Source organism: Zosterops lateralis, assembly GCF_965231275.1.
Source record: "Zosterops lateralis genome assembly, chromosome: 15".
Taxonomy (NCBI): Eukaryota; Metazoa; Chordata; class Aves; order Passeriformes; family Zosteropidae; genus Zosterops; species Zosterops lateralis.
In genome coordinates this window covers 2495839-2519875 of record NC_139775.1, presented here as the reverse complement: position 1 = coordinate 2519875, position 24037 = coordinate 2495839, and the positions used below count along the sequence as shown (strand labels likewise).

Genomic DNA, 24037 nt, shown 5'->3' with positions numbered 1-24037 from the left:
GAGAAAAATATTTTGCTATTAACAGGTAGAGCAGGAGGAGCAATAAAAGGATGCATCAAAGATGTCACAAACACTGAGTTAATCAAAGATTTTTTCCAAATATATCAGTGCTTGACTTTCCCAGCTTAGAGAATCACACAATTTGAGTGTGGCTCAGATGGTGACAAGAGCTCTATTAGAAGGCAGTGAAACTTAGCACAAAGGCATATACTGAACAAATTATTATTTGTGACCTACAGTATTATCTCAGAAGTTTTTCTGGATGTTTCTGAGACTATATCTCGGTTTGTAAATTAAAATTACAATAATATTCAAAAAACCGGAATCTCCAATGGATTAGAGAAGTGCTGCATAGCAAGAAGAAAATCCTCTAGTTCTGTGCTGCTGCACTTTTCTTCTGAATGTGGCAAAGAGCTCCCTAACATCTTCATATTGTTCCAGAAAAGATAAACTGAGGTGGTTCCAAACCTTGGTTTTATTAGCTGCAGTTGTTATAAATTTTTAAAGGGTATCATGTTCCTCGCTTGGCAGAGTAACAGTTTGGGAAAGATTTGTTGCAGATTAGATAAGAGCACATTTGTTTTATCACTAACAGTTTGAAGATTAAGTAATTTAAAGAGTCTTCCCATGAACAAACCAATTTGAAAGCTGAGATAATCTTAAATTCTTTTGCTCCACTTCTGCAAGTTTTAGTGACAAATGGCAATAGTCATTTCTTAAGTGACTGTTCTACAGGAAATTATGAATTTTAGGAGCTTAAGAAAATGGGAAACCAAACTCTTCCACTGTATGAAATCCAAACTGCTCTTTAAATTAAATGTAGTCAGAAAGTAAAACCTGAACAAAATGAGAGAAACAAGTAGAAAGAAGGGCCTGGCATGATGTGTGGTTGTACAGAACTGAGGATTGGAGCCTTGTTGGTCTGTCCAAAGGAATACAAATGAATAAAACAGAGTCAGAGGAGAGGGCTTCTCTTCTTTTGGAGCATTTTTTATCCCAGATATCTACATTAAAAGGCATGTTATTCTTATCTTGGGAAAATTCAGCTCTGTGGGGTCACAGGATTTAGAAAGACATCGGAAAGTTCCTTCAGTGTTGGTCAGAAGGGCTCACCTGGCTGGGCTCTGACATGGACTGTGGGGCTGTTTCTCCCTCCCTGTTCTCCAGGAGTGTCCAGATACTGAAAGGTCTTCTTTGTACATTTCTCCTGCCCAGGAATTTGCATTGTGTGTACAGAACTGCCAGAGCAGAAGTTATTTCCCTCTGTAGCTACGAGCACCTCAGTGCCTGGTGCTCAGACCTCTGGAAACAGCAGCTCTCATGGCTCCAGCTTAGACACTTTGAAACGCTGCAGATGCTTTCTTTGAAAGCAGTGGAAAGAATTTTTCATGTGTGGCTCATAAGAGAAGACTCTGATGACTGTGTTCATCTACTGTGTAAGAAAATAATAAGTTTTCAGGGAAACTATAATACAAAATGTCTTCGGACTTGCCTAATCACAGTTTGGGCTCAAAGGAAAGAAATATTGGCAGCTTTTGGTTTGTCAAGCCTCAGAGGTTCTGAGATGGACACAGACATTCTGCCTTGGGCCCAAATGCAGCAGGACCTATCCCACAGGGAGGCAGTGGGATTTCTGGGCAGCCCAGCTCTGTCTCTGATATTCCCAACAAGTTCTTCCTCCTTTCAGCCCTGCAGACAGGACATGTGTTCCTCAGGCTGTTATTTCAGAACACACAGACTGCAGCTCGCAGCAGGGGCAGCAAGAAACCACATGGATCTTTTCATCTCTCTCTGTTTTAACCTGATATTCATGCAAAGAAACCTCCTTTGCTCCAAGGAGCCTGCTGTACCTGCATCCACAATGGGGCTTCTCTCCCAGCATGGCCAGTCTGATCTTCTGTCTGGAGTTACAGACTTTGTACCTACAAGGGGCTGTCAAGCTTCCAGTTCCTTTTCCTTTAGAAGATATTCACCAAATAAATTAGTTTATGGTAATTCTGGAGGAAGGCTTCCATGTTGAAGGCTCAATTTGCCTCTTAAATATGCAGCCCTGAGTTTCTGAGAGATGCAGGAATTTCAGCTTTGGAGGAGCCCCTGGGGCTTTCTCTGTTCTCTCTGACTTTCATGTGTGTATCTAGGATTAGGTCACACATCTCCAGTGCAGCTTGAAGGGTATGTAATGGATGCTGACTGCTATCTTTTGAATGTTAAAATCAGTGACCATGTAACTCTGCACAAGGGAAGTTAGAACAGGATCAAATTTTGCAGGCTCCCAAGGGCTTTTCTGAGAGACATCTTTCCAGTGATGTCTGGAGTGCTAAAAAACCCCCCAAAACCCTCAACAACTATTAAAAGCACACATTTATATTCAAATACTCTTTTCCTCCCTTGCCCGTACTTGACATTTTAGTGAAGATCAGTCAAACACCAATACAATATCTGAACAATGCAGGATCTGTTTCTTTCAGCCTAATGTGGGCTGTGACCCCTCTCGCTGCCACACGCCACAATGCCAGCAGGGTGAACTCAGGGTAATGAGTCCTTTCCTATTCTAACTATTGTGATTCTATAATTTCCAAAAAAATGAAACATTTGACCTGATACTGGCAAATTACTGTCATTCCTAAAAATTGCTGCGTGGAGGGACTTGTGTCTGGCATGTTATATTCTTTGGAAGATGTTTCCATTTCACCACACATATTAAATTTCAACACATGATTATTGCCTACAACAATAAATGTTAAATTCATACTGTGTAAGTCAAAGCAAGCCTTATAAATATGCAGTGGAGTCATATATACAGACAGCCAGAATGCCCCCTCAGAGTGCCATCTGACCCCTATAAGTACTGCTGCATTTTTATGGCCTCTTTCTGACAGTCATTCACCAGGTGCTGTACAACCCAAATTCAGACACTCTGAATTTCTCCCTTGCACTTAATGCTGGGCATTCAGGCCCTTGGGAACAAAGCCTGACGTGCAGATGATACATCTGACACCTCTGAAAAGTGAGAAGCTGAGGTTTCACTTGCCCAGCACCTGTAACTGGAGCTGTTTCCTCCACAGCCTGAGTTCTGTTGGCTCCACAGGACCTTTAGAGCATCCATGCTGCTGGTGAAAACTCAAATTTCTTTTCTTGGAGGGTGACAGAGCACTGAAAGAGGCTTCCCAAAGAGGCTGTGGAGTGTCATTCTCTGGAGATGGTAAAAACACACCTGCAGCCTGCCCTGGATGAACCAGCTTTAGCAGGGGGATTGGTCTGGGTGATCTCCAGGGGTCACCTCCATCCCCAGCCATCCTGAGGTTCTGGGTGAAATCAGTCTTTTATTTGCCTGAAAACCCCTTAGGGTATCCCTATACCAGTACTTCTGGAATTCCCTCGTTCCTTGCACCACCAAGGCTAATTTTCCACATGTTAGACTTTACCGCAGCACGGCTGTCCATGTGCTGTTCTGGATCTTCCAGAAATCCCTCATCAATCAGCCTTGTCATCCCAGCCAGGCTGGTCTCAGTCTTTAGTCAGAACAGGCCATAAATTGCAGAGTCGTTTCTGGAGGGTTTTCTGTATCAGTGCTTATCTTTTAGGAGCAGGATGTGACTCGTCAGTGGGCAGCTGTTGTCTCTGTGTCAGGTGTAGCATTTGGCAGTGCTTCCAGCTGCTGGAGTGCTGTGAACAGAGTTCAGCAGGTTTTAGTCTGGGGGAAAAGGTGAGTCTGGGCTTCAAGACTAGAAATCAAATCTGTTGCCTCTGAAAGTCCTCTGGGATCTGCCTGTGGCCTTTAGATTGCATCTTTCTGCTGCTCCTGCTCTTTTTCTGTCTTGTCTGCTTCTGTTTCTCCCTGCTTCTTTCAGAAAAACTGATGTGAGTGTTCTTTTTATAACATCACATCCCGTTTGCAAAGTGACAGTTGTCACTGACTTCAGGTTCTTTGTCACGTAATTCATTGCTTGATAGCTGCTCCCCTAAGCATCTCTTCACATCAGAAGTTTCTTTGAGGGTGACAAACAAGCCTGTGTGAGATTTCAAGGCAGGAGCACAGGTTGCAGGTTAGGATTTGGGGAGGGACACTGGGAAAGACAACTGTGTAAATATGCCAAGTGTAACTGCACAAGCTGTGCAGCAGCATCAGCACATAAACAGAGGTCAGGGAGCCACCAGCATCTTTGAGATCACATTATGTTCTTTGCAGCTGGACCGCAGGACCAGGATGAAGATAAATCTGCAAATTTATCACTGGTGTGTGAGTATGTTGCTGATCCAGGAGAAAGTTTGAGGGCTGGTGGCTGAAGGTTGCCAAGTTTAGAGATTGGCCCGGTAAGGGCAGAATCCTTTATAAAAGGAAAGGTGCAGTCAGGACCTCCCCAAGCAGAAGATAAACTTCAGTGAGTGGAGAGGCATTGGCAGAAGAGGCCCAGACTTAGAAGGGAATGTCTGGATTTGTGAATATGTGTCTGGATATTTTCCTGGCCCGGTGCTGCCTTGTCCTCACCCCACAATCATATCAAATTGCCACAGAATGAAAGATTCCAATTTCATTTTGAGAGATGGACATGTGGCCACTGACCTGTGTGGCTGCAGACTGGACACTTAGATAAGGATGCTGAGCTGAAAGTTTGGAAATTCAAAAGTCAACATCCAGAGAAATGGAGAGCAAGGAAAACACCAGGCAGGGCTTGGAGGATGGTGTGAGAGGAAGGAGAATGATCGGAGTGAAAACGTGGACTTAGATGAATTGTAGAGGACTCAGCAACTTAGCTGATCAAACATGTCAAAGTGTGTGCCATCAGTGAATTTCAATTAAATGTTCAGCTTTTCAATTTGTTGTTGAGATTAACGCATGAGATCATATGCAATAAATCACAGCTTATTATGCATGTTTATTAATAGCTTTATATTTAGGCAGTGAGGATCAATAATGTTAACACATGTATATTATTAGAATATAATAAATCAAGTAGCTTGTTTTTATTGGTTTTGCTGGGTAAACAACTATTCCAGGCTGTTTGCAACCTCCCCTCCTCCCCTGCATGGCGTGCTGAAGACTGATATTGATTGGCTTTATTTGGAATGAATACAGAATTGTAATATCCATTGGTGCTCAGACGAGACCCCAGTTCTGTACACCCAAGCAAGTATTTTATTGTAGTGAGAGGGAAGAACTGCTGGGAAAGGGGAGGTTCTGGTCTAATCTGGTGCCTCCTGATTATCACCCCTGGGCAATGACAGCCACACTTGCTATACTGCAGGTAGCAACAAGATTTTGCAGGATAAATTTACATGATTTTGATTTTATTTACTAAAATGCTGATGCCCTAGCAGTAATATAACCACAAGTACTTTTTTCCAGTAGTGTTTGGTGAAGAGATTTGAGAGCAGGTCAGCACAGATGACCTTGGGCCTTGCAGCTTCCTATGAATTTTAAAATATACTCAATTTCCTTAAACTGGAAATACAAATAACTCAGTTTCACAAGCTACTTACGTTGCCTTTTCAGTATTTTCTAAAACTCACCAGTGAGTTTGATTATGCTACAAGAGAACGGTATTTATAATCAAGTAAAATCCTTCTAAAAACTGTACTCAGATGATAATTGCATTGAAGAAACTATGACAGTCTTTAGTTACCATGATAATAACTGCAACCTCAGTGCCTCTGGGACTTTGACATGATGCTGTTCAATTTTATGCTGCATAGAAGAAAGACTTACATGCCAGCATACTCTGCAATTTCTGCAGCCTGGTCTTTGTTTAATTAAACATCTAATATCTTTTCTTTAGCCCTAATGATTAAAGTGGGGATTTTTATGATTATTACTATAACTTCAAGTAAAGCATTAAATCTGTTTGCTTTCATGAAATAAAACAGTTGAGAGGAATTTCTTTTAATTATGCTGCACTTGTCCTCTGATGTCAACTCTGTGACATGCTCTGGCAGCACTTTATTTGACATGCTTCATGCCCCGCTGCTGTGAAATGCAGTCTAGATACTAAAGCAAACTATCCTATAAAATGCTACATTGTAAATATAAACCTGTAAAAACCTCTTGGGAGGGCTTTTCTAAGCAAAAAATTAACATGTTCCATGATTCAGGCCTATAAAATGAAAAGTAGCCCTTGCTCTGAGTATTAATTTGCAGTGCAAACCCCTAAATCTCTACTTTCCATCGACTTGACTCTGGAATTGATACTCAGCACAGCAAAAATTGTCAAGCTTTTATGTAATGATGCTTTTGTTACCAAAAGAAAACCCCACCTCCAAATAGAGACAAACTTGGACAAATTAATCTGTTTGACCCCCTATATCAAATACACCACCTGTGGAGGGATTCTATGATGAATCTTTTTTAAGGAGAACCTGGTTTTGACTTTGCTGTGGCTTTGCTTTGTTGACTTTCCTTTGCTTTCCCCAAGAACCTCCGTATTTCACGGCTGAGCCCGAGAATGTGATTCTGGCTGAGGTGGAGAAGGACGTGGACATCCTGTGCCAGGCCATGGGTGAGTGCACAAAAGTGTCCCAACCTGGACTGATGGCGTGTGGCTGTCCAGTTTGGAATAAATCATCTTTTAAAAACCTTATATCAACCTAAATCTTTGTAAGCTTTAACGTTTAGAAGTCTGTTTTATTGCTGATTATCACAGGTCCCATATACAAGGAAGAGGGTTGGCCTTTCCTCTTGGAGAATTGGGCAGTTCTTGTACTTTAGTTTAATTTGGAATAATGTTGGCACGTTGATGTTTGTCTGTGAGGAGCACAAGTGCTGCTCCTGTAGCTTTGGGATCCTGCCTGTGCTTTAGAGTTGTCACTAGAGAAGAGATTTAAATATCTTGAGCCAGAAAATGGGCTGAGGAGAGAGTGTGGTTATGGAACCCATCATTTGGAATGCAAACACTCCTTATTTTCAACAGTCCCAATGCCCTGTCTTCTAAAACTTAGGGAACTTTTATAGTGAATAGAAATGTCAGCAATTCTGACCTCTGAAGGTAGTTATGAAATCTGCAGGAGGACTATTACAGGCAGTTTTTAATTGGTAGGTGGTTTATTAATACAAAAGGCTTCAAACACCCAGAATTCCACCTGACTAAAATCATGGTTCAAGTTGAGTTCCACAGAAATGCAACCCCCACATATTTCAGCACCCTGGTAAGGTAGGAGACATTGTCATCATGTGTTTAGAGCAGGTTTCTCAAAGTCACCAACTTTCTACGTGACTCTGCTGAGGGACTGAACATTTTGTTGTCTCCCTTTCACTGCTGCTGAGTTTAAGAAGCAAGACACATAAAATGCCATGAGGTCCTCAAGGAAAAAGATCACATCCTTAATTAAAAAAGCACCCAGACCTAACTAGCAGCTTATTTTTGTGGTGTCTTCCTCCAAATCAGAGCAAATAAAGATGTTTTTACTGCAAGATTGTGTTATTGCCACTTTGATATAAGGTTTTTTTTCCCCATGTTTTGTGTAGGAAAGAGTCAGCACTGCTTTTCTAGAAGGAATCTTTGCAAACTATGTGATAAGCAAGTGCGTGTGTTAAGGGTGCTCTGGCTGATTTGGAATTTCAGAAGCCTATGATGAGATCTCTTACAAAAAGCTCTTATGGAAATGAAGTTATCATGTGATAAGAGGCAATGTCTTCTTGTTCATTAATAGCTTTTTAAGCAAAACACAGCAGGACCTGCTGTCAGTGGACTTCCCCAGGAACCCATCTGCTGTCTCAAAATTCTTTCATGCGTTAAAAAAAATAAGTAAGACAACCCAACCCAAAACCTGGATGAATCAGGGAGACCTGAGCTTGACTTCAACTCTTGTTCTGAGCAGTTTAGTACCCAAGGGGGTTAATGGGGCACTCATAACAATTCTCAGTGGAGATATGGGAACCTTATTAGACAAAATTAATTATTTCTGTTCAACTCTTGTAGTGCCCATCTGATCTGCTGATGAATGTGGTGCAGGAGTTTGAAAAGCTGTTTCCTTATTGAGTGTCTGTAACATATACTAGGGACAGATACTAGAATTATTTATTGAGTATCTATAACACACATCAGGGGCAGGTACTAGAATTAAATGTAGAGGAATTTTGATCCATTATTACACAGATCTGGAAATTGCCAGCACCTAAAAAGAGGGCAAATGAAGATTGCTGTCTCCCTGCTCCAAACTGGGAGAACAAAGCATTGGGAAAACTGCAGAGCTGCCCTCTACCTTTGCTGCAAATGGAAGACAGATTGTATTTGCCTCAGCCCCATCAGGTTCTGTGCACAAAGCCCATTTGCCAAGACTTTGTGCACTATGGATGTGTAAGAGACAGATTAATTTCACAGTATAAGCAGAGATTAACTGTAAATAAAATTGCAACTTGCAGCGACCAGCTCCCTGCTCCCTGTAATGGAGTTTCAGGGTATCAGGCCACAGGAACCTGCTCTGCTGTTTATCTTCCAGCAGTGGCCGATGCTGCCTGAATGTTCAATGGCTTTCCTTTAAATGCTCTTTCTTATTTGCTTGTGGAAAGTTTAGAGCTGCAGGCAGTGGTGGGGGTGTCTGGGGAGTGCAGTTAATTGGACTCCAGTTCTACCTGTTTAGAAAGTAGATGGTAGAGATGCTTTGGGGAATCCCCAATAGCTCACTGGGATCCAGAGAAGGCAGTAAAAAATAAATAACAAAGATGACACCGTGAATATTCCGAGTCTTTCATCGAGGTTCTTAAGCTAAATTTGGCAGAGAGTCAAGCAGCTGTTTCACAGATGGAGGAGCTGAGCCTCGGGTTCCATAAGTTATTTGCCCAAGGTTACAGAAGAAGTGGCAAAGCCAGAACCAGCGGCTCTGTTTCCTGCCTTCCCTTCTCCCCCCCCCCCGACACTAGATTAATTTGTCTGTGAGAAATGAATAGTGTTGCACACAACTGAGAAATAAGGTTATTTTATTTATTATTGCCAGTCTTTTAGGCCACTCTCACCTCCCGAGCAGCCGGGTCGGGCCGATGCTGCTTGGAAAGGTGGAGTGCAAAAGGTCTTTAAAGCGTTTTCTTCTCTTCACAATTTTTTCACCAGAAGGTGTTCAGAGAAGAAAAGAAGCAAAATTCCATTGGGGGGATGTGTGGAGAGGAAAGGTTGTGGGGTGGGTAGAAGAGGAAGAGAAGAAAAGCTGGATTTAACCATTTTTACAGCCAAACAGGTAGCAAAATTAGAAAAGAACATGTATGCAACTTGGAAGACAAATCTCTCTGGGAAGATCACTAAAGCCCAAATGAATGCTGCTGACAGGCATCAGAGTGCTCAGATAAGATCCTATTATTCAGACTCATAACTTTGAGTGGAGGAAGATACCCGTAACTGAAAAGTAGAGAAATAGAGATGGTAATATTCAGTTTGTCAGCTGAGCTGGTGATAGGAAGGTGTATCTCACAGTGATTATAGGATTAGAAGGTTTGCCAATACTGTTAGTAGAATGGGATTTATAGAATGACACCAGTGTTAAAGGTTTGACTGTTCTGAATGCAGGATTTCATTATTTCCTTGGTGCCTATCAAGTCTAATGTGTGGGGAAAATGGAGTTGCTATTATTTAAACTTGAAATCATTTCCAAGCTTCTCAGCATCAAGAGAACTATTCCATTTTGCATCATCTGTTTCTTCATTACTCAATGATAATTTGTATTTGCCCAGGAGGATTTTCAAGAGATGAATAACACTCTCACCGAGAATTGTGAACATTGAAATTTACTCTAATTCTGTGTATGGGCTGTTGTATGAAATTTAAATTATGCCTATTGCAAGCTCCTACACCACGTCTATTCTCTATCAGACAAGGCACTTCTACATAGTGGGTTTCTTCCTGAGATGATTATCTGCATTATGAGTACATTTTATTTTATCAGCAGAACAAAAGCATCAGAGGTGATCGAAGTAAATTATACGTGTTTATAAAAGTAACAACAGCAATTGGATGTTGGTTTTCAGTCGTTTCCTTATATTGTTTGTACATACATTCTTTCCAGAGTTAACACAGCTTTTGTCTGTATAAAGAGAACAAGTACACTGAGAGAAGATGTGAATGGAAGTATAACACAGTAGTATTTAACTTGGGGAGTTTTAAAGTGATAATGATGATTATATGGATCTTCCCATGGCACTTTAGCTCTCAGAACATCAAGTGACTGCCAGCATTGCAGTGAAATTCATTGTCTGCAGATGCTCAATACATCAGTGACATCCCATCCTCCATGCTTCAGTGACACTTCTTCTCTATTTGGGCAAATTTCATTCCCCTGTGAATTTAAGTTTGTGGTCTCTTACCTTATTACAAACAATTGTGTAGATCTGAGGCTTTAAGTGAAAAGTATTCAAAACCACCCCAAGTGCTGTGCCCAGCTCTGGGCCCTCTGTTCAGGAAGGGCATTGAGGGGCTGGAGTGTGTCCAGGGAAAGGAATGGATGGGTCTGGAGTGTAAATCCTGTAAGGAGAGGCTGAGGAAACTGGGGAGAGCTCAGCCTGGAGAAAAGGAGGATCCAGGGGGACCTTATTGCTCTCCACAACTCCCTGACAGGAGGTTGTAGTGAGATGAGGGCTGGGCTCTGCTCCCAGGGAGCAACAGGCAGGGTGAGAGGAAATGGTGTTAAGCTGTGCCAGGGGAGGGTCAGGCTGGACGTTGAGGAATTTCTTCCCAGAAGGGGTGATCAGACATTGGAAGGAGGTCCCCAGGAAGATGATGATCTTGGAGTTCTTTTCCAATCTTAATTACTCAGTGAGTATCTAACTACATAATAAAATACCTGTCTCTCTTCTGATCTCTCCACAGAATTCCCAGTGTTTGATCCAGTAGGGATTTCTGAGATGTAAAGAAAAAACATTGTCTGATATGAGCAGTGGGATGGCAACAGCTGTCTAAGACTGTTCTAGGCCCCTGACATCTCTTGAGGAAAAGAGAATCCTACACTATTTTGTGTATAATAAATTTACAGCCACTTCATCCCAGCTGACGGGGACATGACAGCAACAAAAATATGTGTGAAATAACTGTGTCAGGGTTTGTGGAACATGCACATGAAAGAAAACAGGAATAAATGGGACCATAAGTTTTATCTAGGCTAGGAATTTTATTTCTCTTTATGCCTGCTTTTTTTCAAATAGCAGGTAAAGCTTGAGACTGAATAAAAATAATAATAATTTAAAGCTATCCTATTGTTGGCAATATGTTGTTTGTACATCGGCTCAAACTAAGCTGCTAAATTGGGACTCAAGTACAGCCATGTGAGCACTTCATTTTTCATGTGTAATTTGCCATTTCCTTTGTATTTCTGCTATCTTAGCTACAGAAGCACAGAGGAATCTTATTTGGGATGGAACAGTCTTACAGACAGTGGCTGTATTGCCACACTGCTGCTGTTTAAGGAGCACGATTCTGGCTTTCAACATGAAATTGCTCCAAATCTTATTTTGTAGTAGCATGAAATATGATTGGGTGAAGAAAGTAATTTGATAACATGTTTTCTCAACATTCCCCCTTAGCATTTGCTGTTTTTATTCCCCCATGTCCTGCAGTGTGTTATTACCATTGATAATGTGAGATGCAGCCTCCATCTAAAGCAGCTTGGAAAAAAACATAAATAATTGGCGTAGACAGACGGGAAGACAGGGATATGACCTAAAACACGCTTTGCAAAGGCTAACAGTGCTGTATTTTTGCTTGAGCAGGCGTTCCCATCCCCACTCTGGCGTGGTACAAGGACTCAGTCCCCCTGAGCAGGCTGGAGGAGCCCCGGTACAAGGTGCTGCTGAGCGGGGGGCTGCGCATCCACGCGCTGCGCCCGCAGGATGCCGGCATCTTCCAGTGCTTCGCCAGCAACCAGGCCGGGGAGATCCACACCTACACCTACCTGGATGTCACCAGTGAGTCAGGAGAGGTGGCACGGGGGTGGCAGGACGTGTCATCCCTGCAGGTGACCCCACGCCCATCACGTTTCTCTCGGCTGCTTTAGTTGAACCCACAGAATGTTGATTTTTTTGTCCTTACAGCTGCCTCAGCTGTAAGGAAGCCCAAAATGTCCCCTTGGCCTCAGAACAATCTGCTGAGTCGTGTGGAAAAGCTCTCCATGACATCAGGAGAGCTTGGCTTGAGGTGAACTCCCCCATTTCACACGGCAAGAAGAGATCTTAGTGAAAAGAAAAAAAAATAAAATTAATTGTGAAATACTTTTATCTTTCCTTCATATTTCCACTCTAATGTAATTCCATTCTGAACTTGAATTACTGCTTCGTGGTTGTGCATGCTATCGTTTTATTTGCCTTTGTCTGCAACTGCGTTTGGTCAGGGAAAAGAAAGAAAGTTCAAGTTAAATGTCTTTTTTGGCCAAAAAGTCAGATTAAATGGTTTTGCTAATGAAGTGCATGCTTCTCTATGGAAGAGTTACAAATCCTAGTAGTCTCTTTTAACAGTGATTATTAACAGTCATTTCTGTAATATTAAACTTCCCTTCAGGAAGCTGATTTTTAGCCCAAGAGCACTTTGCACATACTGACCAGAATTCCTACTGGCCTCAGAAAATAAATCAGCCCCAGTTCAATATAGATCTAGGAAACTGCAGGAAAAAAACTGCAATAAAATGCAACTGGGGGAAAATAAGAGAGAAAGAAACTTATAAAATGTCTTGGAGAAGGCTCAGGTTCTAAATTCTTTTGGCTGACATTTAAGTTTCAAAGTTAATGCCTTTCTCAAGTTGCTTTTCATCTTAAAGAACTCTGTTATGAAGATGAAGGAAAATAGTTTTGTTTATCTAGATTTCTCAAGTTCCCCCCAAACACCCATTTTGAGCTTTATCTTCCTTTTTCTTTAACCTATCTTACTTGTAGAGGTACAAGCACTGATAGATTTTTATTTTCTGTGTAGGTAATAAACAGGATTAGGCAATTCCTGGGAGATGAATAAGAAAAGGTTACAGTCACTGCTGAAAGGTTTTCATGTGTTACTGTCATGTCCTTCTCCATGATCAACTCTATAAAAGTGGATGTAAAGTAGTCCACGGTAATAGTTAAAGGATCTTTCTGAAAGGTGAGTCACTGCGTTTGTTTGAATTTTTTATTCTAGACATCAAGCCAGCCTTTATCCAGCCCCCAGAGGACACCACAGTCACTGAGGGGATGACTGCAGTGCTGACCTGTGAAGTTTCAGGGGCTCCACGCCCTGCCATCTCCTGGAAGAAAGGTAGCCAGTTATTACCTTGTAGAAGATCTGTAATCCCCATTTTCCTGTCCATTCCTGTTATCGAGATCCAGTAGATCCATCCAGTGCCTCTTTCCCCCTTCCCCTGAGCAGGAGGGTTTGCTGTGGGGCCACCATGTGGCAGTGGCCTGTAGCCCTGGTTTCGTGCCTGAGATGTTTTGGTTTTCTGAAATTCTTTTCTTTTCTGTAAACAAGATAAATGTTTTGTAACTGTAATTTGTTTACATTCTTTTCCCTAGGAGGGACTTCTTGATGTCCCTCTGGTCTGACCAATGTGAGTGAAGAGGTTTGTCTTCTTGTCACCAATCAAATTGGTCTGTGTAGAATAGTATAAAAGGGAGACACATCCCAAAAATAAAAGAGTCATTTTCAGCCTTCTGAACCTCAGAGTCTGTGTTGTTGTGGTGTAAAACAGCATCAGTGGCCTGGGCAGGATGTAACATTTTGGAAGAGCTGGAATTGCAGTCCCTGCTCCCACCTGACACTAACCATGCTGTTTTTCCCCTGTGTGTGTTTCAGGAGAGCAGATCTTGGCCAGTGGCTCCGTGCAGATCCCTCGCTTCCTTCTCCTCGAGTCTGGGGGGCTCCAGATAACGCCCGTGTTCCTGCAGGATGCCGGCAACTACACTTGCTGTGCAGCCAACTCTGAAGGAGCCCTGAATGCTTTTGTGATGCTGACAGTGTGGAGTAAGGATAATGCTTTGTTTAAAGTCTAACTTTAATCAAGTATTAATCAGTTTTTGTTGTATGCTCAGGAAATTTTCATAAGTAATTATGCTTTTCTCATTAATAGGGTTACTTGTATGATTTAATAGGAATAATGTGTCTATTTTAGGAAGCCTATCACAAATACCCTTTTTGTTTGGAGAATTATGCATAAAAATCTCTATTTTGTGAAAGGAAGTGTATTTAAATAGGGCTTCAATCACAATTACAGTTTTACTTAGGTTTTGCTTTGGTATCTCACATTGCAAGTCCAAGCTTTTAACTTGCAAGATTTGGCTGTTTGCAGGTGGTTTCTGCCTCCAGGAGTCTGCAGGCAGCACAGACCAGTCCGTGCTGGTACTGAGGCTGTGGCCACAGTCACAACAGCTAGGATTTTCCTCACCCTTTTGTATTTTTTGTGTCTCTGGGTGCTGTTGGAAACCAAATCAAAATGCAGCAGATTTCAGCTAACCCGTCATGCTACAGACTGGCGTGGGACTGGACATCCTATGAAATGGTTTTGTCATTCACCACTTTCCCTTGATCTCTCTATTTTTTATTTCTTCTGCTGAGGAAGTGAGTCTGATCCAAGATGTTCACCTGTGTTACTCCTAAGTGAGTTAAATTGAAGTGTAACATGGTTTTTGCTACTCGAGGTGCAAAATAATGATCTGTGAGCTGGGACTGAGAGCAACTGAAAATAACAAAGATGATGAGGATTAATACAGAAATGTTGTGGCCTTTCTCCTCTCCAGCACTTGAAGTACTGATTGTGCGGCTGATGTGTGGTGCATATTTGGCATTTATTAATCTCCAAACTCTGCAAGTAAATCAGCCACATTTTTCCTTTAGAATTTGGGAATACCTGAAAACATCTCTGGCATGTATCTGTATCTGTAGATACAGATCTGTAGATACAAGTATCTGTAATGTATTTGTGTCTTAGTGACATCACAGACTTGGTTAAATATCAGGAGGGTGTAAACTGAATGATATCCACATGTACGGATCTTGTAAAGAGATCCTTCCTATTGATTATCAAAGCTATGTTTCTTACAGATATTAAAGGTAGTTCCTGTTCATTGTACTGAATAAGGGAAAGAAAAGTGAATATAACCTAATGTCTGTGTAGCAACAGCACCATTATAAAGCCAGAAGTCTGACATAGGTACATCAGGAGTAATGCTAAATATTCCATGCTGTTTAGAGTCAGCTTTTGATTTTGCTGATGGTCCCTTCTTGTGCATGTGTGAGATATCACAGTAGGTGCTGATTATCTCTGTAGGGGTTTGGGACTTATTAACATTATCCACATATCTTCCATGCTCATCCTGGTTGTCTCCCTGCCTCAGCTGATGCTCTCTGCTGCTGCTCCCGTGTGTGACACATAATGGGGATCTTTCTCACCGGATCTGGTTGCTGTAGTTACAGCAATTATTGTGTTCTGAGCTTCCAGGAGGGGCTTGAGTAAGGATGTTCTGAAACATTTGAGTAAACAACATATCTTTCTGATATGGAAGATTTTTCTTCCAGGAGCTCCTCCACTGTCCTGGAGTTGTCAAAGTTGTAGGGTGATGTTTAAGTTTACCTCTCTCTTGGTATTTTTCAAGTGCATTTTTCTTTGCACAGATTTTCCTTGGCCTTGTTTGTGTTTTTGCCTCTCCAAACAGCGTGGCTCGTCTCCTGACTCAGTGTTTGCTTCCACACACCCGTTAAGACTTCAGGGAGTTGCCGCAGACACTTGCACAAGCCAAGGGAGAGTTCAGAGAGCTTCACCATTCTTCCCCTCTGAGCTCAACCCGTGCCCTTGTGCTGCTGTGCCTCTCCACACCCCACAGCGTGTCACCCGTGTCACAATGTCTTTAGAGGGAGGGGAACCTTCACAGCCGAGGCTTGAAGAGCAGTGTCCCGCTTGCTTTGAATGGCAAAGCCTCGGTGGCTGCTCTGCGGGTGAACAGCCGAGGCGAAAGGCTCTAATTTCACCTGAGCCGTGCTTTGTGCTCCTTTCAGATCGCACTTCCATTGTCGGCGCTCCCGAGGACAGCACGGTGATCAAAGGAACCACGGCCACCCTGCGCTGCGAGGCCACTCACGACCCCAGAATTTCAATCAGGTTGGTGGTGCCACTCCTCCTTTGTGTGGTTTATCCCGGCTTAATTTTATAAGCTGTATGAAGAGCGTTAGGTGAAAAGTTTCAGGACCCCAGATTTTCACACCAAACCCCTGATTACTGCATTATAAGGTTGTACACTCTATCATTAATCATATAAATCCCATCTTCCATTTCAGCCTTATGTATTATTTACAATGAGCTATGTTCCACTTCATGACTTCAATATAGCCTTCCATGATTTTACTGTCAAGGTTAATACACTATCAATAAAACCAACTTGTCAGAGGCTGATACTTAATGAGAGTAAAAGCCAAAGAGAAGGAATAGGATTTCAGAAGTGTTTACTCTGGGGTGCATAAAAGCCACACCAGAGAGGCCCATGTTTTTGGAAACAACTCAATAACTTGGGCTTATAGTCTGTTCTAACTGCGTAAAGGAAACCAGAATTCGTCTGGACTATTAAAATTTGGATTAGAGCATTTAGAGGAAGCTCAAAACTTGAAAATAAATTTGCCATGAAAATTAATGTAGTCTGAAAGCAACACAAATGAAATAAAATGCAAGGAAGAGCTTGGAGAGTGCTTGAAGGGTGAACTGCAGAAAGACCTGTGGAAAGACAGATATGGGTATAAAAATTTCACTTAGATGTGGGAAATCGTGAGCCTGTGGGCTCTCCACACTTCTCTGACATGTTGGGAGGGGTGTTTTTGATATGTGAGCTCCAGCAAACCTTCAACAAGTGTCTGATCCTGGCAGTCCCATGTTACAGAGCCTTGGCAGAGCCGGGCCAACACCCACCATTAACTGCAGAGTTAATGTTCTGGTGGGGGTCAACTTAAGAACTTGGACATTTATGAGTACTCCATCTTTTCCTTGTAAAATACATCATATCTTGGATGGAATTACATTTTTCATTCTGGTCGCTTGATCTAAAACTTAAATTTGTAAAAGGCTCTTGGAAGCAGCTGCAGGAGCCTGTCATTTTTAACACACGATGACAGGAGCTGATCCCTTCCAGCAGAGTTAAAATAAATCTGTTCTGGTGTTCTTACGAGTAATCAATAACTGAAACACTGTAATACTCAGGTACCTTTGGAAGAAGGACAGCGTTGTAATAAATCCATCCAGCAGCTCCAGGATCACGGTGGAGAAGGACGGGACCCTCCTGATCAGCCAGACATGGTCAGGGGACATCGGGGATTACACCTGTGAGGTCATTTCCTCCGGGGGAAACGACTCCAGGACGGCTCGGCTGGAAGTGATGTGAGTACTCCAACTTAAATATTCACTACACTGGGCTTCAGACACCCTCAGGGATTCTTCTAGCATTTAATTCCAGGTGCTGTGGAGAGTCAGCAGCTCTGATGTTTCAGTGTAGGGTTTTTTGTTTGGTTTTTGGGGTTTGTTTTAAGGGAAATTAAGGCTGTTTCGTTGCTAATGAAATTGCTCTGATCTCCTGGCTGAGCCTGCTTTGAGCAGGAGTTTGGACCAAAGACCTCCTAAGGTCCTTTTAAACCTGGATCTGTCTATCACTCCGGGCTGTAGGGCTTTCCCATGAAGCCCAGGTGCTGTGCTGTGCTGTGATGCCAAAGTTTTGAAACAAGAAAATGTTTTCTTCCTTTTAGTATTTTTTTCTCTGTTAAACATTTATCAGAATAGCTGGTCCCTGGATGGGCATTGCTTACTCCTGCATTCTCTATATACATCATTTTTCAGGAAAAAAATATTTTTATGTATGACTTTCTTTATGCCTATGGATCTTTAAAAATAAAAACAAGAAAATGTTTGAAGTGCCATTCAGTTCTGGAAAAGGTTTATAAAAATGTCATTACATGGTTCCATATTTTCTATTTCTGTCATTCCACTGGGGTGAAGTGCACTTCCATTTTATTTTTATCACTAAAAGCAACAGCTGTGGGTTCAGTACATGTGTGGAGCAGATCAAATGAAAAAAAAAAAAAGGGAAAAAGAAGATTATGTTTTATGTAGAGTTTTATTTATTTATTTATTTACTCGAGTAGTGCCGCATGCTTTAATTTAACTAAAATTGCATCTGTTTCTGCTGGTCATGCCTGATGTCTCTGAGAAGATGGCAATTGTGTGGTTGGCAGTGTAATGAGTTCACCTCTGAGATTTGCTGTGCAGAGGGCTGTTTGATACAGCATCATTCTGACAGTGCCAAGGCTCCATCAGATGCCCATTTTCCAAGAGCGGTCATACATTCTTTTTCTAATTAAGCACTCCTCAGCTCTCCTCCCGGAGTGCATTTTACTGCTGGTTGGAATCCAAGAGCAGAAGACAATTCAGAATATATTGCTGCTACATAACCGTGCTCGCTCTTCTCTGAGGCAGTTTTTGAATGGAGGGCAGAAAATCACAGAGTAAAGACTGAAAAGAATGTTAAAGCTTGGACTTTGAAATAAAGCCATAAATGTGTGCTAAACACCTCAGCAGCAGGACGGTTTCCTAATGCTGAAGAGCTAAAGCTCCCCTGTGCAGACTAGTACAGCACAGGGAATTGGATTTACTTGCAGTTCCCCACTGACCACTGAGGGGCTTCTTTTGTGGTCCATGAAATCTGGGCTGGATGTTGGTTGGGAGAAGCTCATCCTGTGTGCACTGCTGAGGCACCCCAGCTGTTCCAGCTGTGTTGGCTGGCTCTCCATGCACCGGGACTGCCTCTTAATCCTGCATCTCTACTTCCTTTGATGTTCTGTTAGTGATCACCCATCTCCTGTTTTTCCTGGAGGAATTAAAGGCCTCTATCAGACCCACTCTTTTCAGAGAAGTCAAGTAACTGATAAGTCACTCAATAATACCTTGAATTGTGACATTTCATTTCAAAGCAGGGCTGCAGGTAGTGCAATACTGCCAGAGAACATTGCATTTCCTTGCAGCTTTCATCATTATCGTTTGGCTCAGCAGCACAGATCTGAGAGGAAGAGAGAGATACACGATACAACAGGAGTGAAATGAAGAAGAAAATATGTGGAAAGGAAACGTCTGAAGCGAAGCTTAAATTAAATTCCAACTTGTATAGGAATGACAGATCTGTAACATTCCCTGTTCTCCCGGATAATTCCCTCGTGCAGAGCATTAACAAACAGGGCATGCACGTTCCCATCGATGAGTACTCACACTTCAGTGCCTTGAGGAGCACTAATGTCAGACTAATGTTCAAAGGTGCCCTCTCAACCAGTTACAGACTGGAGCAGTCACCAGTGGATGATCCTGGGTCCCACACAGCCTTGCCTGACAACTCCAGATCTCTCGCCACCTTGTTCCCCTCCAAGGAACCAGCATGTCTGTCCTCCACCTCTGTGCCCATCAAGAGGAATTTCCAAAGGCACAAATGAGTTTGTTACTGATTTCTGTTCAAACTGATTCAATGGAAAGGTGTCGACCTTCAGGTTATTTAATCTCTGAGTGGTCCAGTTTTCAAATCTCTGAAAAGAATGAAAGAAAACTCTCTCTTCCCTGGCCTCCCTTTGCTGGAAGACAGGCTTGGGGACAAAGGTAGTGCTTCTTGCTGGAGAAAGCTGCACAACACAGATACATTGGTGCTGCAGGCAGGATGGATCATCTTCCTCAGCATGAAAGAAGAAATAAAATATTTGCAAAAGAAAGCCAGAAAACTAATGAAGAACTTGCTAAAGTGCAGCCAAAGGTTACCTTGCTCATCAATTTTGCACTGATGGTACTTGGGCACAGAAACTAATTGCTAGTCAAGATACTCTATTCATTCATTTGTCTTCCCACTAAATGTGTTTATTCTCCATGTACATCACTTGATTTGATTTGCATGAGGTAAAACATTTGCGAGTGATGTTTCTATTCTGCAAGAGATAGATTTTAATTTTACACTGACTTCGTTTTTCTCCTAGTAGAGTTTTTCAACTGCACATCAGAAACATTTGGTGATGAGCCCCCCGCTTCTCTTGCGTCCTTGCAAGTCACAGGGTTTGATCCTGAAAGTAATTGCATGTTATGAAACATCCCAGCTTCATTTAGCTTACTTTATAGTCCTGTAAACACCCCCCTGAAATACGAAAAAAAGGCTTGTTCCTAAAGCTGCATAAGCTGAGTTATCACCGTGTATCACTCACCTGATAGGAAACTGTTCTGATTCCAGCTCAAAGTATCCTGAGGATTCTCAGGATGTATAAAATATGCAGAATTACCACTATCTGTGCCTGATGATACCCACTGCTCAATATCAGCCCGTTTGCAGCCCATGCTAGAGGATCTCTTTGTTGTATGAATGTGACTGCAAACTATGGTAATGCTGCATTGTTGGAAAAGCAAAGCCCTCCACAAGCCTCTGTTATGTCACAACATATAGTAAAATCTTTTAGGCTCTTTTTCTATGCAAAAATATGGGGAGGACAATGTAATACAAAAATAGGCAATTTATTCCTGGCAGCGAGTTCATCTTCTTTCAGTTCCCTTTCATCAGAGAAAGAGCTATTATTGTTCTGTCTTCTTCAAAAGCAGGAGAGGGGAGCTAACCACTTATAATAAACCACAGTGGGTTGCCAGGAATGCACAGTATTGCCTTTGTCAGCCATCTATCCATGAATTTGGATACCCTTTTTACCAGAGTATTTATAATTGCTGCTTCTTCCAATTTCTTCCCAGTATATCCTATTAAAAAATTATTGCTAAAATTAAAGTTGGTATGACCAATGCAGGGTAAGAGATAAAAACGTAAAAATGATAAAAATGTCCTGTTACAAATATAACTTGATGCAGATCCCACATTTCTTGGTTCCAATAGCCCATCTCTTCTCCTTTCTCCAGGGAGAGAAAGCAGAAGGAATGTCAAACTTGAAAATATATTATTCCTTCCTCACTGGAAAGAAGGCTTCTATTTATTTTTCCAAGCTCTCTATTGAGATGTCATCCAAGAATCAAGGTTCACTGCTGAGTCTGAGTGCACTTGATACTCAAAGGAGAAATATCGCCCAGAAATGCATTTGGAAATAAATGCCATTGTGTCTGTTTGTCATTGAAGGTAGAGCAGGAATGTAGGTGTTTTCAGCAGAAAGAAAGCATAAAATTCAAACTCCTTTCCCAAGTCATCTCCAGCTCTGAGCAGATTGAAATGGGAAATAAATCTGTGCACTCTGGAACTCGCCAACCCTTTAATTCCAAAAAATTCCCCTTGTTACAGACCTGTGAGAGACAAAGAGCCTCAAAACTCGGGGCTGCCTCACACCAATTCTTCCTCCGTTTATAAATTGGAGAGGATTCTTCTGCTAGAGAAACCGCAAGGTCCTGAGCAACAGTTGCCACGTTTGTTAATTTAAACCATTATTAACTTTTAGGAGCAGAGCCATCAGGGCTGAGTGCTGCATTCCCCCCCTGCCTCAGCCCGGTGCCGTTATCGGCCCTGGCAGATGAACCAGCTGCTCCTGAGCAGACCCTGCCTGCTGGACCTGACTGAGGGAATCGTTTATGGAACAGGAGCAGGGCTTTTCACAAACTTGTTTAATCTCCTATGCCTTTTTAGTAATCCCCTCTTCAGTCACAGTCTCTCTTATTACCTGCTGTTGGACCATTTTTCTCAGAAGTCTCCCCAAACCATGTCTGGTTTATTTTTCTCAGCAAATAGCCTGCTTTTAGCTAATTTTATAAAACACTCTATGTGTTTGCTGAGTGAATTTTTCAGCTGCCCTCTGGCAGTGATGAGCTGACTGAAAACATTAGGGTTTCTGTTTTGAGCATGTATCATCTGCAACTGGCTAATATTTCTCTCCCAGATTGTCACAATGACTTCATGTTCTTTTCTTGCAAATGCACTATTTTAATTGCTTTGTCAGAGTTCCCTCAGGTCTCCTTGGTGGCAATGCCATTAACCCTGGGCTTATCTATCAATTACAGATTTTAAAGTGTCCGTGGACATATTTTGCTATCACATAAAATAAGTTATGGAAAACTTGCCTCCATGCAACCCTTCAGCATTAGAAAAATGAGGTTTTAAGATACTCTATATTGAAAAACTTCCATATATTTCCTGTTGGGGATTCAATGAACAAAAGAAAGATAATTATGGAATTACACTTTGCGTGTCTGGTCAAGGTCTGTTCAGTGCTCTGGGTGTTATTGTCCTAAACCTCATCTACTTTCTTGGTGCTGACCAGTTCTAGTCTGAGGTCCTCCTCACCCTGAGAAAGGGTTGAAATTAGATTTCTCTTCAATAATTTCTTGGGTGTTAGAAGCAAGGAAAAGTAATCCTCTTAAAGGAAAAATAGAAGCAATGATCTCTTTGGGGAACGTGAATATTCATGATGGTGGTACAGGTCTCATTTATCATCCCTTCCACAGGGTATGTGGTAGCAAATGAGAAGGAGGCAAAGTGTAAGTGCATGCTAAAGTAGAAATTACTACTTATTAATCTCTGCTTTTGCATCCTGCAATGGGAGAGGTACACTCCTGTGCTGAAATGTCTTTGTAGCTTTAAATATTTATTTCTGTCCAGGTGTGTTTCTTAGGCACTTGTTCTGTCTGCCTCCAGGGGTTTAAATCTGTGAGCACCATCTGCTGCTGTTCAGCATGGACGAGTTTGGGTAAAGACAAACGCAGTATTTGTGATATTTGTGGATGGGGTGTCCTGGATGGAGGCGGCAGCTCACGCTACTCAATCTCTGTCTGATCATTTCCCTCGTGCTGCTGCTGATTATCCTTGTCAGTCTGAGAGAATAATCTACTAAACCCAAATCCTAAGCACACAAAACCTCAGGTTTTAACCCAGTCTGTGCATTTAAAAAACAGGGAAAAGGGAGTGTCCCCTCTTCTTCAAAAGTCTTCTGAGTCCTGTGAGCTTGGAAGAGACCTTTAAGTCTTTCTTAAGTCTAAGTTTTTCTTTCTTAAAAGAGCTTTAAGTCTTTCTTAATTGTGTAGTCTCTGTCTTCAAGTGAGCTGGTAACTGAGCCCTTCTAATGTATGGGACATCAAGAGCAGTAAATGCACACCTTGAAAATACCCATAATATATACCAGGAGTGCTCATTTGCTGCCCAGCAAAGCAGATACATGGGGATAATCTGCTGTGAGCTCCCCCTCAGCCATTCCTCCCACACTGCTGCTTCTGTGGCCATCATCTTCCAGGAGGAGCTGGAGCCACAGCCCTTCTCTGAGCTCTACCCCACAGGGACTGGTGATAAATGAAGTGGGGACTGGGACTTGTGTGAGCCATGTAGCAACAAGACATTTCACTCTTCTCTTCAGTAATTACCTTTGCCAGCTTAATCACAAAAACTTTTCCAACCAGCTTGCCTAGGACATAATGATAAATTGTGGCGGAGGTTTAATGTTTATTACAATTTAATGTTTCATTCAAAATTAAGCAGCACACTCCTGTAGTCCCTGGGTAAACGGCCATATCTTACACCCCCACACTTTCCAGTGACAGCCACACTCAGTCTCCCAGGTCAGCTGCCCTCCTGCTTTGTTTCCAGGTCCCCCTGTTCCCTAAATGTGTTTATTCAAAATTTCGCAGTGCTGTGTTCAAAATCTGCTCCCTCTGGGCCCACACGTGCTCCTTGCTGTGCCTGATGTTCCAGCCCCAAACCAGCCACGTTTGAGCTGTCAGTGCACGACCAGATTGGAGTGAGAACAGCCAACTCAAACTCCTCACCATCAAGGCATCTCAAGCAAGCGATTTAATGAAGTTGAGATCTGAATCACACCCTGAGGTGTCATTCCATGTTTACTACAGAAAGAGCCTGGGGTCACTGTGCTGTTAATTTGGTTCTACGTTTAAAGTCAAATGAGACGAGACAAGGCTTTGAGTCTCAGGTTTAGCCTTAGGAAATATCAACCCCTCTTGCCTGGAGAGAGGTGGGCAGGGAAGTGCCTTCTGCTTCTGGTGCCTCATTAGCTGTGTGTTTTTCTTGCCACTCTTTGGCTCTTCCAGCAATATTTTCTCTCTCTCTCTTTTTTTTTTTTTTTTTTTTTTGGTGCTAACTCCACAGTGTGTATCCATCAGAAACGCATAAACAAAAGCATTC

General features: G+C 42.2%; 1 protein-coding gene across 1 annotated transcript in view; it reads left to right on the top strand.

Annotated features, from left to right (window-relative positions):
- SDK1 (sidekick cell adhesion molecule 1) overlaps window positions 1-24037 on the top strand; it is a 393752-nt gene that overhangs the window by 238424 nt on the left and 131291 nt on the right. The window contains exons 9-14 of the mRNA XM_083872526.1: window positions 6411-6494; window positions 11684-11878; window positions 13074-13190; window positions 13728-13895; window positions 15924-16026; window positions 17113-17289. Of these exons, the coding sequence (XP_083728652.1) occupies window positions 6411-6494; window positions 11684-11878; window positions 13074-13190; window positions 13728-13895; window positions 15924-16026; window positions 17113-17289 (844 nt within the window). The remainder of the gene's footprint in view (window positions 1-6410; window positions 6495-11683; window positions 11879-13073; window positions 13191-13727; window positions 13896-15923; window positions 16027-17112; window positions 17290-24037) is intronic.